The following is a 15,904-nucleotide window of genomic DNA, read 5'->3' as shown; positions in this document are numbered from 1 at the left end:
GATATAGTGCCTTTTGTAGCCCCTTGATCCTCTTGTTTCATAAGTACCACAACAGCTCTCTTTGATCCTCACACTGTTGTTCCATAAGCAGTTCAGTAACATTTTTTGTGCCATATTGCCAATATGTTGGAGCCTCACAAATTCAAAATGTAAACTCTGTTGGCACTGTCTTTGTTCACAGTGGATAAAATGTTACTTTGCTACCCCATCAACTAGGAGAGGTTGTTGCCTAGTAACAACTGAAACTAAGTTGTTTCCACCGATAAGCATGAACTTAGAATAGTGAAGAGGCGACTATAATTAAAATCCAATATTCTCCATGGCAGTGCTCATTGTACAGTACCTTCTCCATGATCCTATCGATCTGGCGGTTCTGGGTGTCGATCTCCTGGCCCATGTCTAGGGCCATGTGACGCAGATTGCCAATGATCCCGCCCACCTGCTCCAGGTTCTCATCCATCTCATTCTCCCGGGCGTCATCTGTTACCCTGAAACACACAGGAGGCAGAAATAGAAGTGGTTATTGGTTATCATGTTGTAGCTACTGTTGGGATCTATTACACTGTGCTGGAAAGCCTAAGCCTCACAAAACAGTGGTGCGGTAAAGAACAGCACGCTAAAGTAGATATAAGGTTTTAAATGAATGCCTTTCAAACTAAATCACATTGTCAATTCAAATACTTGGACATCCATTGATACAACAATGAGGTGTACTGTACTGGTTACTGGTTAAAATGTGTTATACTACCACATTGTCTGCTTTATCTCACACACATTATGGTCTTTCTGAAGATTCAGTACCATGGAGAGCACTTTACAGCAGTCTGTGAGAATCCTGTTTTCCAAGGAGGAAGAAGCCCTGATAATTTTCTAGGATCCATTAGGTTTGACATCATATGTCATAGAATCACTCAGGGATTCCCATTAGAGGGTCGGGTTCCCTCCAACCAGTCATAAGACGTTTCAAAGGAAGCTGTGCTACACAAATTTAAAATTCACTTTTGTTCGACAAACATTTATTTAAATGACAAAGTTTAGAGTTAAACTCTAGTAATTGGGGGTCACAAGTAGACATTTATTTTAAGCAGTCACAAGCGAAAAATAATGAAATGACGCTTATTCGTCAGGTACTAGAATTCTAAAATAAGTGTTACATAATTACATAATTATTTTTACAACAGAATCCCAAAATACGAACAAATGCACCATACACAAGCACTTGTGCAGACACATAGAAATCATTAAACATGCCAGCTACATACCAGACAAATAACTATGCACACACACACACACACACACACAGGCGCGCACTACTTACCTGCGGATGAAGCCCCCACTGATGGCCATCTGTTCACGTTCGTCCATCACTCGAGCCCCTGGCTGGCTGTTCACCACTCCATCCTGGTTCGCTCCCCAGGCCTGGCCCCCGCCCTTAATCCTACCACACACATTTCAGTCAGACCAGTGTGACTGCTGTATTGTGTGATTGAGTATAAATATTTGTATGTGTGTGGACTTGTTTACTTGTTTGTGAATGTATCCAAGACTTGGTGTGCTGTGGCTGTGCATGTGTTTGCACTGGAGTGTGATTGTGTATATGCATGTGTATGTAAGTGCATGTTTGCTTTTCTGGCAATTCACTATTCAAACATATACATGGACATATGTTTGGAATTCACTGTATAATATGGTGTCAAGCCAATTAGCCTACTAAAAAGCAACATGCCAGCCAGGTATGTCTTACATTAGTGCACCTGTGATAATAATTGATCTAACATGCAGATCAATTGAATCTGAGCACAATAAGCCACATGTGTCTTGTGTTAGAAAGTAATCAAGGTCCTTTAAAGACTCAGAAAACCATCCCCCACAAGCACATACAGACAAGCACAGACACAACATAATGACCAGACTCCAGACAAAGGAGACACAAACACACATGCAGATTGAGAGGACATGCAAGGCAGAGACATATACACAATGTTTGACATTGGAAAGGAAAACATATAATGAGGAACAGGATCAGGTCATTAAAAGAACGCCAAACAGTTCAATCTGTTGTGGAAAACCAAACAAAAAAAAAACAGTGAGTGAATGGTGATTATTTTGCATGCAAACTAAGTAATACAGTAGATGTGATGAGCCCTTCATTTCATCTGGATGGATACATCTGTAGGATGACACACTGTATACAGTCAAATAGGCAAATCAAATTCTTAGCATTTGTTTTATTATGCTTGGAATATCTGATAAGTGGAGGTCACCACTGAGGACAACACAATGAGCGTTTAGGCTACAAGAGTTGTATTTGTTTCCTTTCCGATGAAAGCCAACCACGCAACATTGTTTTGGTGACGTGGTAATCCACACCTATCAGGTACTCCAGTTTTTAACAACAAGCAAGAATTATTTTTCTTATGCTATTTGACCCTGCCATATAAAGAGATGTAACACATGACATAACCACAGGATCACATAGCACGAGGTGGATGATAGGGAGGACCAAAGAGCTATAGAATAGACAAGATCTGACCCCAAAACAATCACATATGGAAACAGGACCAAAATGGACCAACTGGAGGCAGCAAACTCCTAATATACCTTCATACAGAGAGCAAAAAGTTCAAGCCAAAATCAGGTGGTGACTTTCTAAACAAACACCAACTGCTACAAAATGATGGCTGTGATGCAAATAAAGCAGATTAGTTGCCTGTGCTACTGTCAAGATCCTGTTCAGCCCTGTTTTGGAGAAAAGAATAGTCTGTGTTAAAATATCTACTGATGTACTTAATTACCACAGTGGGTATAAAAATAGTGGTGGTACAAAGTGAAGGCAAAGAAAAAGAAATACTAAAATGTACCATTCTAGGTCTTCTTGAGGCCTTTCCTCAAGAAGACAAAAAGCATTACATTCTTTTCTACATGATACCTGACTTTAGATATACAGTACTGCAGTTGGTAAATCATTAAGGCATCACTTAATTCATTAACAGAGAGTATCTGAGAAACATCTTGCTGCAAACCCACTACAAAATAACCCATATATAGCGATTGATTCCTTAGTTTGTCAGCCACTTGTGTTTTCTATAGCTCTGAGATAGACAACTGTATACAGTACGTGTATTGGTCCCAGAGTATAGTATGCTCAGACATGACTCAGTGGCCATAGTTTGGCTGTTGAGGGCGCAGAGACCGGATCACAAAGGAGTTTGGCAAAACGGGCATTGGGAATCCACCATTATATCGAAGCTTTCAAAGTACAAATATAGAGTTTAAAAGCTTTAAAGGGATGGTTTACCCAAAAAACAAAAATGCACACTTTTCCTCTTACCTGGAAAGTGCTATTTATCAGTCTGGATGTTCTGGTGTGAGTTGCAAAGGGTTGGAGATATCGGCCACAGGGATGTTTGCCTTCTCTCCATTAAAATGGAACTACATGGCACTCTGTATGTGATGCTCAAAGCGCCAAAAATACATGTGAAAAACTCAACAACAATGTCTCTTTCCAGAAATCATGACCCGGTTACTGAAGATAATCCACAGACCTGGAAGTGAGAAGCATCATGTAGGAACTATTTATCGACCGAACTACACCCACCAACCGTATCACTGCACAGAAGAAAATGTGATACGGTTGGTGGGTGTTGTTCGGAAGAAAGAAAATGTAGTATTAAACTGCTCACAATCAGGTCTGTGGATTATACTGAGTGACCGAGTCATGATTTCTAGAAAGAGACATTGTTGTGGGTTTTTCATGCTTTGAGCACCACCAGCCGAGTGCCATCTAGTTCCATTATATTGGAGAGAAGGCACTGCTATGACGTCTCAATGGCCGATATCTCCAACACTGGACAATGCGCACTAAAACAATCTAGATTGATAAATAGCACAACAGGTAAGAGGAAAAATATGTATTTCTGATTTTAGTGTGATAGCGCATGATGTTGAGCGTACTCAGAGGACAAGTTTACCTCACTCTTGTATGATATTTCATTATGTAGACCATAGGGGTAGAGAGGCAGGGGCCAACTTATAATATATTGTAACCTATAGTTACAACTTACTGACATAATCTGAAGGTCATATGCCAAGGTGTGTTAAAGAATAAATTAGACATTTTAGCAGCTAGCTATCATTGCTTCAACAAATATTTTCACCATATGCGTTTGTGAAGAGACTGGGCTGTTAATAAGTGATAAATTAACTACACATCTATAACAGTACAGAGAACAACGCGACCTATGTTAAAGGCTTTCTTGCAATGTAACCAGTTCATGTGTAGGTCTACTGCCTGAAAAATGTAAAAGAAAATGTACACTCAAGAATACCTTTTAATAAAATCATTAATCACCACATCTAAGAACTGGGATCCAAAAATTATGCTTAAAGGAATAGCTTGATCTTTTTGGAAATATGCGTATTCGCTTTTCTGCAGAGAATTAGATGAAGAATTTGATTGATATATCGCTCATGTCTGGGCACTAAATATGAAGCTATCACCATTAGGGAGCTAGCTTAGCTTAGCACAAAGGCTGTAAACAGCTAACTTGTCTTTCAGTGGCAAAAATAAAAATCTCCCTACCTGCACCTCTAAAGCACACAAAATTACACATTATATCTTGTTTAATTAATATAAAAACTAAAGTGTTAACCAAGGAGTATAACCCCTATAAAACCTCTAAGTATGATGTGCTACTACTAGTGGCTTATGTCAGCCACCAAGCTAATGCATACAGTAACGTTATAACCTCACAACAATACTCAAAACACTCATAAAGGGATTTTTTGTACAAGGTATGATTATTTGGACCACATAACATACATAATTCTAACAGAATATAGGTCGTCCACTCATCTAAGGGTAAGTTAGCAAGGTAATGGTACATTAGCTAACATGAACATTATTTCTGCCTGAGTCATGGCAGAAAGATGTTTGTCTGCAGTGGTGGATGTTTAACAATGAAGACATCTCTCGTGATCCCATGCTACTTCAAAAACTTTCGGACCCTATTCTTACGTTAGAGTTTTTTGCGAATACTCTTAATGCAAGCAGGACTACTGTTTGCATTAAATTAGTATGGAAATTTACCACTTTGAACAGGCCAGTTCCCAGTCTTTTGCTAAGCTAAGCTAAGCTAAGCTAAGCTACGTATTTACTGTACAGACTAGAGGCTAGAATCAATCTCATCTAACTCTTGGCAAATTTCAAACTAAACCATCAGATTACTTAGCTGCAAGTATCAGCTGTGTACTGTTATACCATGAAGTTGATTATAATAGCAGCAATTGTTTTCAGAAAATATATTAGGTGAAAACTTTCGATGTCACAAATTCCAGGAACTATGATAGTCTTTTTTAAAACTGGCCATTTTAAATTTAGATAACTTTAATGTAATCAATTGATTAATATACCAACACTTTAAATTACAACAGTTTTTAAGAAATGCCAGCTAAATGGACACAATTCAAATGCGTAATTTAGAGTAGACTACTTGATTTATTCTTTGGTTGGACTTTGTACACAGCAAGATGCACCATGCTGCAGGATTAGGCTGGGAGCTTGGGTGGGGTTTAGGGGGGTGCTGGGTGCCGTTGCCCAGATCCCTGCTGACGCTGCTACCTGCTGGAAGAGAATCTCTCATCCAAAGTGGAAATGAAGGGCTTTTGATGACAACAGCTAAAAAAGTGACATCGGACCTGTTGTGCAGATGTGTGTGTTGTTCATGCATGCACATTTAAACACATCCACACATGCATGCAACATTGGTGCCTGCTCAGAGAGTGTGTTGTTGTGGCTATGGGCCGGACTTCTCGCACCACAGTTCACCATGCTCTACACACCAGAAGCAGGCAGACGGATAGAGAGGCAGGAAGGCAGGCACTGAAACACATGCAGTCAGGCGACACAGGCAGCACCTACTTGTTACAGGGACATGAACATAGACCACAGAACTGTCCTAGATTGTTCAAATTCTTTTCTGCATCCTTCATGTCCTTATTGATTTGGTCCATCCCCTCCTCGATGCGCTCCAGTTGTTCTGATTACCAACACATTGTCATTTTTCCCAGCAAAAGAACGAAAGCACAAGAGAAGAGAGGTGGAAGAAGTTGCAGGTGGAAATAAGGGAGGGGGAGTAGAGAAGGGAAACAAAGGAGAAGAGACAAAAAAAAGACATTGACTGTGACAAGAGAGACATCAGACATCACCACCACCAGCACTGGACAGGCAAGAGCTTGGGGCTCCTGGCCGGTACCTACTTTTTAATACATGGGCATATCAGACCACAGCATTGTCCTAAATCTTTTAAATCTTTCTCGGCCTCCTTCAGGTCTGCGTTCACCTTGTTCATGCCCTCTTCCACACGGTCAAGTTGTTCTGGTGAGGACAAAGGCATGAGAGGAGTGAAATAAACTTGACTGGTTTGTTTTTCCAGCGCTGGCGCTCTACTCTACAGTGCAAGAGGCAAATTGGCCTGGCTAGATGCAGAAGGCAAAGCAGGCAACAAGCATTTAGACTATCTGTTGACACAGTGACTAAACAACATTGCTTTGCATGTGAATTTATTTCTTTGGACTATACAGCTTATATTTCCTACCTCCATCCAGAGTGAAACATTTCTTCTCTGAGTAAGTATTTCATCTCAGTGGCAATACCTACATCAGTAGCAGGATGCTTCATCCAGCACTGCACTTTTGCATGAAGATGTAAATTATGCCACTTTGACTGTTTGAATACTACTGCACATCAACAGCAGCAGTGGTAGGGGGCAGAGCGTGTGGCAGAGACTGTGATAGGCAGGATACTTAAAAGCAATTGAATAAATGAGCAACCAATCAATGAACAAATGAGTGTGATGAAAAGCACCATTCACGCACGTGAAGGTGCCAAAGCTTGCCTATTCAGATGGTCAATAGGTCACAGAGCTATAAAAAGCTCTGATTCAAGGTCAGATCCTCTCTCTTTTGGCTCGTTAATGGTTCCAGGACAGGATAGCAGTAATCTCCATCAGTGGAATGGTCATATGACACTGGCTCAAGAATGATAGAATCAAGTGCTACTGAAACACAACCTACCGTATTGTAATGAAGCAGACTGTTAATTGAAGTTAATCTCCATGTGTGATTACAGCCTTGATTTGACCCTTTGCTGTACTGACCTCTGCTATCAGGTGAGGTATCTATAGCCACAGGAGGGATTGACAACCCCAATATATAAGATGGGAACATTTGACCTGGTAAGGTTAAACAATCAGTACCGTCATCCAGTTTAATAAAGATGCAGAGCCTGAGAAATCTCTTACTCCCATTTGCTCCTTTTCACTCCACAATCACTCTTTTTTTCACTTATCTCTGCTAAATAAATGGAGCAAACTATTAAAAGAAGAACAGACATATCTTTAAAGCTAAGGAAAGAGAGTCAGTAGAAAGAATAAAGATGACGAGACAGGGGACGAGAACTAAATGGCCTCCAGCAGTAATCCTATAGGCAAAGTGACGGATTGAGAAGAGGAGGAACGTGTCAGAGAGAGAGGCATTGTTTATCTCATCAACCTGCCTCCTCCCCTCCGCCTGAGGATTATCGTGTGAAAGCCTCCTCTCCCATCCCATAGTCAGTCACAGGTTTAACCAATTAGAGAGCAGAATGGTTCGAATGAAACAGGCCTTTTACAACTAAACATTAATAATGCTTCTGTTCCACTCAGGCAGCCCAGTAAGCCACGACAGTGTGACAAGCACAGTATTAGGAATTATTTATGCCTGTCCTGCAGTGACATGTCTGTCGTGAACAAGGCTCATCAGATCTATGCATTATATTTCCAGGTTTTAAACACTCTGACAGGAAAAGGTGATAAAAACCAATGAAATGAGGGAATTTGCTGTCCTTAAAAGTTGGAGATAAGATAAAGGCGATGGTGTTGAGAAAGCTGTAGAAAAATAACCCTAGCGGTTTAAATCAATTTGATTTTGACTGGATATGCCTCTGACTTAACCTGATGGATTGGTTCACATTATTCTCATTAGCTCAGCATATCTATCTGGCAACTCTCGATTGGAGATCTTTTGGGAAGGGGCGAAAATACTGGCTATCGGGCTAAATCAACCAATTAAATCAACAAAGCGTATGATGTACGAAGAGAGTGTCGAGGCAAAGCTAAGAAAGTAAACAACATGTCGCTAAAGGATATTTGCCGTTTGTGTATTGTTAATTTACGGATAAAAGGCACAATTTCAGGTGCCCGGTCCATATTCGAACAGAAGGATCCAAGAGAAACAAGCGTTAATGAGCAGCTAACAGAATTAGGGCTACTGCTGTCTGAAAATGTGTCTAGATCAGGCCAGATTTGCATGGGTTGCGTCACGCTCAAATCGCCTCAAAACCAACGCTGATTGGATGTTCGCTTGGCAAACCGCTCCAAATTTTCTGCATCGCACATTACCAGACTGATCTGCGAGTAAAATACAATGGAGCTTGCAAGGTCTCACGAGGCTACCTCTGTCTACCTTTTTCTCAAAGAACACCGGCCGGGTATCATGGATATTGTAGTCTATTGAGCTGTGTGCCATGAAATATGACAAAACATGGTTTTGCAGAAGCAAAGTTGAAATCTAGAAGAATACTGTCTTTCTATATCAATTGACATTTAGGATTTTGTTTAAATAAGAACTTGAAATGGTAATACAGAATAGGGGAAAACACTTGGCGCCTCTCATTTCACAATTCTATTGGCTTTAGGACAGAGTTCTGTTTCTAACCTCTGACCTCTGGAGGAGATAGGACCCTCAGTTTTCGACCCACTGGGTAGTGACGCTCCACGATTGCAGTTTAAACACCTTGTTAATGTTGTAAAATCAAATAAAAACTACTTTGTTAGGCTTAAGCATAAAAAAAGTATGTAGTTTGTTAATCTACTACAGTTTCAATTTGACAGGGGACACAAACGGTACCTCCTCCTTATAGTTATGTCACCTGACTTCCCGAGCAGTTGCTCTGAATGTGTAATATTGGCCAGGATGGTTGGTTGAAAGCCTGGTGCATCTCAGACAGATGCTAAAGGGTTCCAGAAATTTTCATATCAACATATCTGTGGATTGCAGAAACATACAATGGCAAAAAAATAATTTCTGGTGACTGAGTTGCAGAAGAAGGAAGTTTAAAAAGCTACCAAAATTGTGCTAAATCACTGTGCATCGATTGTGTACAGTATATGCATGTTGTATTATTGTAGTTCCAAACTCTATCCTTCACATCTCTTTGCAAGTTTGAATAAAGAGTACCCTGACTCTCCAGGTTTTATGAGATCTAACTCTAACTGTACATCCCAACTCAACTGTAAATTGTGTCGACAGTGTCAGTGAGATGAAAATTAAGGCAAATGAGACACCAATGTGTGCCATTAACTGGTGGTGTGTAAGTAAATCAGTGTTTGGCTAAACACCAGTGATGAAGTGGTAAATAAAAGGTCGGAAAAACGGCGACCTCCAGTTATCAGTTCAGGCAATTCAGTTTGAGTATTACGGACAAACATCAACCACGCTTCTTGTACATTTTCCACCTGCAGGAGATACAATCTAACCAATAGTTTGTGCTCCCAGCTTAAACGTTGCGAGTTGCTGCTGGTTGGGGCTCACTGAGGCAGAGCAGCAATCCATCAGCCCTGACTGAGGCCTAATTCAGGTCAAAATGCATGTAACTGCCGAGCAGGGAGGGACTCATTAGCTTCAGTGAGAGCTCCACCAGAGGTAATACATCACTGCAAGAAATGAAAATTCTCCTCCTAGGTATGACCTGCGTGTGTGTGTGTAAAGGGCAGAGGGATTAGTCACACCCTAGTATACAGCTCAACAAGACCATATTAATTGCCACAGGCGCAGAAAGCTATTACTTAAGAGCCTTTTTTCAAAAGAGGGAATTCTTGATGTCAATACCTTTGCAAATGTGTCACAGCCTCCAATTGTAGAGGCTCTAGTTGTTAAGCAATCATTGTAAACGAGAAGGAAGGGTTGATAATAAAAGAAGGATAGATAGAACAAATGACGACAAGAAAGAGCTTCACCATAACCAAAGTGATTTCCAGGAAAATGGAACAGTAGAGGGAAAACATACAGAGGTCAGAAGAGAAAAGTGACAGGAGTGAAAGCAGGGGCTAGTGGGAAAGAAGAGAAGGGAAGACGGAAAGAGAGAGAGAGAGAGAGAGAGAGAGAGAGAGAGAGAGAGAGAGACAGAGAGAGAGAGAGAGAGAGATGGGGGATCAGGTTAAGAGGACATTTGCTGAGAGGCAGAGGTAATTTAAATCTGTGAATTGATTGCTGTCCTGCGCTTACAGCAGTGAGCTGTGCTTCGACGCAGACGTTACTCTGGAGGGAAGGAGACTGGAGGAAAGAGGGAGGTGGTGGGGGGGCGACAGGCTATATGTTCCTTTGACAGGCCAATTAGGCAGCTCTTCGAAGCATGGAGCAGAGCACAAGCCGATAGGGGGTTTTATGGGGGGAGGGCAGGGGGGCAGCCGACTCAGGGACCACATTCACCAACAAGCTCACAGGATCACATCCTGCTTTTTAATTCTACTAAATTAAAACGCTCACTATTGTATTCTGTTAGGCTGTATATATATATATATATATATATATACACTGTATATATATATATATATATATATATACATATATAAGGCACACGTAAGGAGCGCAGCAGTCCAATAAATTGTTGCTCTCACTACCAATATTACCTGCTATGTTTCAACAATGTGAAGCTGAAAAGATGTGCACGTGCGCTGAAATGTACCATAGTCTTCTGTCGGGATTGAAGAGGAACCACTAAAATAACTAACTAAATGATATGACTGTACTGTGATGAAACACACCAGTGCTGGTGTTTAATATTGACAATTTCTCACCAAATTTATAGCAGCATGAGAATGGAGAAATGTCAAGGTATAACCGAGAACCTGACGTGTGCAGAGGTCTGTATGGTCATAGTGACCTGGATGTAATTTCCAGGTGATTTGATGAAAGTAAACACAGTCAAAGGCAGAGTAATGCCACAGCGCTCTGGTGCGGCACAGGCTAATCCTTCCAGAGTCATACTGCTTCTCCATCATGTGTGCAAGGCCACTGTGGACGATTGTATGTTCAGTGATGTATGGGCTCAAGGGGCATCACAGAGCTCAATTAATCTGTGTTTTTTTTGACACACTATTTTCTCTGTGATTAATTAATCAAAATGAACACATTATTTTGACAGCCCTAATTATAAATGATAAATTACTACTTGAGTGCGTCACAAAGTGCATATACAACAACAATATCACAACTTATTGTAAGAACGTTTAAAATCTATATAATAATAATAATAATATAGATAATAATATAAATGCTAGAATGCGATATTTAAGGAAATACCGTATTTTCAGTCGGTCAACTAAACTGCCTCACTATGTTCAAACTCCTAAAAGACATACTGTAAACTATTATAGGAATATGATAGTGTTATACGGGATTTATAATGATTGACTGTAAACGTGTTTGCATACTTTAAGCCATTTCTATACTGTGTTCACAAACAATACTAGGGATTATATGAATCAGTGGTTGCAGAAGAGAGGCCACAAACAAAATCTGTGTCAAACTTCCATAAATAAAACTCAATCGTGTCATCTGTGAGACCCAACCGTCACTTGAGTAACTTTTAACTTTACACAGTTCTTCCAGAGACACAAAGGACATTATACAACTGTAATTATTAACGAGGGATCAAGCATTATTGTGGGCAGGACTGGAGAGGATGCGGAGGAATATACAAAAGAGTATGTGCTTGTCATCATTGACAGTCAAATAACTTTCCCCTCAGAGAAAGAAGACCAGCTGACCTCTGACCTTCATGAATGACATTGCAACCAGGTTTCAGAGCAAAAGTATTTGTTTTAAAGTGGTCCTTGTTCTACTGCTTAAAGGTACTTATATGACATAGCTGAAATAGAATCAGTACGATTAACTCAATATGTATATATATATATATGTACAGTATATATTGATTTGTCTGAAAAATACAGTAAGCATAAACGTGTGGGGCAGCAAAGCAGAAGGCTAGCTCAACAGTCACATCCAGTATATCAATCATTCAGTACCATTTTAGCCACATTAGTTCAGACTGCAGATGTGGTTACTTTTAAAGATGTAGCAGAAGCTCACAAAGAAAGAAACTGTTCTTTAGCTTCAGTAATTATGAAAAACCGCAAAGTCATTTTCATTTTCATTTGGCTGGGACTTTATACTGGACATACTACTGGTGATGGCTCTCCCATTATACAGCATGAAATCGCTGCAAGAGAGAATGGGTAGCAGATTGAAAATGCAGACAGATGTTAGAGAGATAATGTTCAGTGATCTCTCCCTATCAACTTACCTCCCTGCTCATCCAACATGACCAAAGTCCTGATGCCGGCATCTTTACTCTAACAGACAGACAGAGAGGGAGATGGGAAAAAAAGAGAAGAAGAGAAGTTAAGAAAAGAGGAATAAATGTGACAGATCAGTAACAGAGCAGGACAAAGCAGAGCTATCAGGAGAGCCGAGGTGGGTCAAATTACAATTTGAAATCACTTTTTTTGGAGCGTGGCTTATCTCGTCTGGCTCAAAGGAAGCAGCTCAACTAAAGGAATATTTTTGTACATTTTGGGAAAATGTACTTATTCTCTTTCTTGCTGAAATTTGAACAGGAGATTGATACCGTTCTCATATCTGCACACAACATATGAAGGGAACTGCTAGCTGAGGTTAGCATAAATGCACACTGGATACAGGGAAGAAGCATCGGAATCTGGTTAGGTTTAGGTAACAAAACTTCTTGGTTGGGTTTAGGAAAAAGTCACAGTTTGAGTTCAAATAGACCTGTTCTTACAGGCAAAAATCCATTTCAGCTTCACACATGTATTTTGTGTTTCTACTAGAACATGTTGACATGCTTTAATGTAAAAGAGAACACTTTATTTTTTATTTTTCTGCTCATGGCTGCTGCACCCTCTGTCTGAGATACTCTGTTGCAGCTCATGCCTATTGTAAGCCCCCCTTTCTAATAAGCCCAGTGAGCTCTGACTGGTCAGGTACTTCCTGGTCTCCGCCTGGCTGTTCCTTATTACTGTCCTTAGCATCTAGCTACATGTAGTAAACAGTGGGCAATAAAGCAGCGATTTCTGCTATAAGAAATCACAAATTTTATAAACCAAACACAACACAACCAGACATGTTGTAGCAGGCGTGTGAATAATGCAATTAACTAGGGCTCTCCCCAAATAATCGACAAATCGACCAAAAAAAAACATTAACCGACCAAAATTTCATTAGTCCATTGGTCGCAGGGGAAAAAAAACATTTGGAGCTATATCTCGTCAAAATTAAATGAAAATCTATGTAACTGGCGGCTGGCCTAAAAGGCTGGAGGGCTTTTAATTTGAAGGGCAAGGATGGTCGTGATACTCACTCACTGTCAGTTTTTTTTGTCTGTTAATAATTAATAGCCAATCATGTCCGGAAAGACGTCCAAAATATGGGATCACTTTGAAAAGAACGAAGCTGACCCCAAAAAGGTCACATGCAAACTTTGCAAGAAAAACTTCACCCATCACTCGTCCATGACGAACAAGATATTCCACCTTAAACAAGTAAGGTACGTTAGACGAACATGACCTACCACCTTGAACATGTAAGTAACGTTAGCCTAGCTACCTGCCTATGTTCCTATGGTTCGACAGTATCCTTGCTGATTTTTTCTGACACATTCAGAATTAGAATCTGAAATAATTTGCCAGTGTCATTAACAAGCGGCAGACTTATAGCTAGCGGCTGTGCGCACTTGTAAAATAATGGTTATTAATTATGTTGAATTATGTTATTCAGTCGCTGAGGCTATACTTGGGATATATATACTATATATATATATATATATATATATATATATATATATATTTACTATATATATACTGTGTATATGCGCTGATTAGTTGACTAATGGCAACCACTGGTCAACTAAGAAAATCCTCAGTCGGGGGAAGCCCTACAATTAACAAATATTACAGCTTTCTCTGCCGCTAACATGTAGGTACATGTAGTAAACAGCAGCACGTTCTTCTGGGGCTGTGCGTAGCTGTTCTTTGCAGGCGTGCCTGGCTTGCCGTGCCCGGAGCAGATGACCTCATTACTGTAAAAGGCTTGATGTCAGATGTGAAGAAAGTAGAAAAAACTGTCTGAAAAGAGGCACTGACAGCAGTCTGTATCCTGAGTTAGACTGGTTATCCATAAACATGTTTACCCTATTATTTGAGACTTTTGGTAATGTTTAGAATGAACATCCAACATTATAAAAAGATATATATTACAGAAACTAACGAAAGGCATAGGTCCCCTTTAATTAATGAGCTTTAAAGGCGCTGGTTTTCATATTTTGTTTGACTTTGGACCGGGCTATGCTAGTTTTTTCTCCTATTTCAAGTCTTTTTGCTCAGCTAACCTAACCTGCTAGCTCTAGTAACAATCTTCTCATCAGCTCTCAGCAAGACAGTGAACCTAACCTTAAACTAAAACAATCATTCAAAGAAATGGAGTAAAGCCATGAAATAAAACACCAGAGAAGAAATAAACACAGCTCATTATGAGAATCTTATTATGAAAATTAAAGTTTTAGACGGTGAATGGCAACATACACACTGTTCTTCTTTTGTGACCTAGATTAACCTACATTAGGAGCTTTACTTGCTCGTTGAAGGGGGAGTGTGTGAAAATCAAAGCAGCATAACCATGTTCTGCACAGTGTCAGTTGTACATGAAAGGTGGGGAAACCATGTGGTGCCAGGGTCAGTGCCCCCTATTGGGACTGCCCATTGAGTTAATTTATCCCTATAAAGTATGCCTCATACAGATACAGACTTATATCTGACTGAAGAGGCACAAAACAGATTTGCAAAACCTCACAGAAGATAAGAAAAACCTCTTCAGAAAATCTCAGAAAGCCACAAATACACTCAAGCAGGATCCTGCACAGATTCAAGTGATGAATTTGTCCACCAAATGGTATGTGCTATATTTATGTTCCCTGGGCTGGTACCAAAGATTTGTTGACAATGCTCCAGTAATGTAACATTCTGATTTGGCTAACAAAGTTGGCACCCGCTCAAACACAAAACATGAACATTCATGCTGTTATTTCTCTGTGCATGCATAGGCTGGGCTTTATCGCACAATAACACACTTCCGTGAGCATACAATAACCCCATTAACCACTGCGCAAACATCAAAACAACAGCTTTGCGCTCTCCATGAGCCTGAGGCTTCCTCTGACAGATATTAAAAACCAAAGGCCGTTCAGTTCATGCATCAGCAATTTTGGATCAGAGTGCGCTGTGACCTTCTTGGAGCAGTGATAGAGACCAGTGCTGGAGACCACTTAGACATGCTACTGATATTATTATCAGTCAAACCGACTGCCAAAAATGATCTTCCAGGGGCCATGGATCTGTATAAGTGTGAAGTGAAATTGTTTTCTCTGCAAGTTAGAAGGAGGAAAGCCGTATATTTACATGAGCTTTGTAGACAATTAAACAAAAATGAAATAATCCTCAGCACCAAAACTTTAGTAGAGTTAATGTTTACAGATACAAGTGCTTAAACCCAACTGAAGAACTGCTTGTTTGCCCACCAGGAATCATGGGAAACTGTGGACATGCCAATGCAGTCATGGCTCCTGAACTACAGGACAGGATATCTGGCCACGCCAACTGGCATAGTCTGATGTGATGACATCACATCTTTCTGTATGGCTCGTTAGACGCACACAAACACACACACACACACACACACACACACACACACACACACACACACACACACACACACACACACACACACACACACA

General features: G+C 40.3%; 1 protein-coding gene across 1 annotated transcript in view; it reads right to left on the bottom strand.

Moving 5' to 3' along the window:
• The window catches only part of LOC310956286 (synaptosomal-associated protein 25-A-like), a 49,835-nt gene that overhangs the window by 2,144 nt on the left and 31,787 nt on the right, over window positions 1-15,904 (bottom strand). The window contains exons 4-7 of the mRNA XM_083926469.1: window positions 12,404-12,452; window positions 5,921-6,038; window positions 1,319-1,438; window positions 344-488 (exon numbers count right to left, since the gene is read on the bottom strand). Of these exons, the coding sequence (XP_083782595.1) occupies window positions 344-488; window positions 1,319-1,438; window positions 5,921-6,038; window positions 12,404-12,452 (432 nt within the window). The remainder of the gene's footprint in view (window positions 1-343; window positions 489-1,318; window positions 1,439-5,920; window positions 6,039-12,403; window positions 12,453-15,904) is intronic.

Source organism: Echiichthys vipera (genome assembly GCF_963691815.1).
Source record: "Echiichthys vipera genome assembly, chromosome: 1".
NCBI lineage: Eukaryota > Metazoa > Chordata > Actinopteri > Perciformes > Trachinidae > Echiichthys > Echiichthys vipera.
Note: the sequence above shows the minus strand (reverse complement) of the source record. Positions and strands in the feature narration are given on the sequence as shown.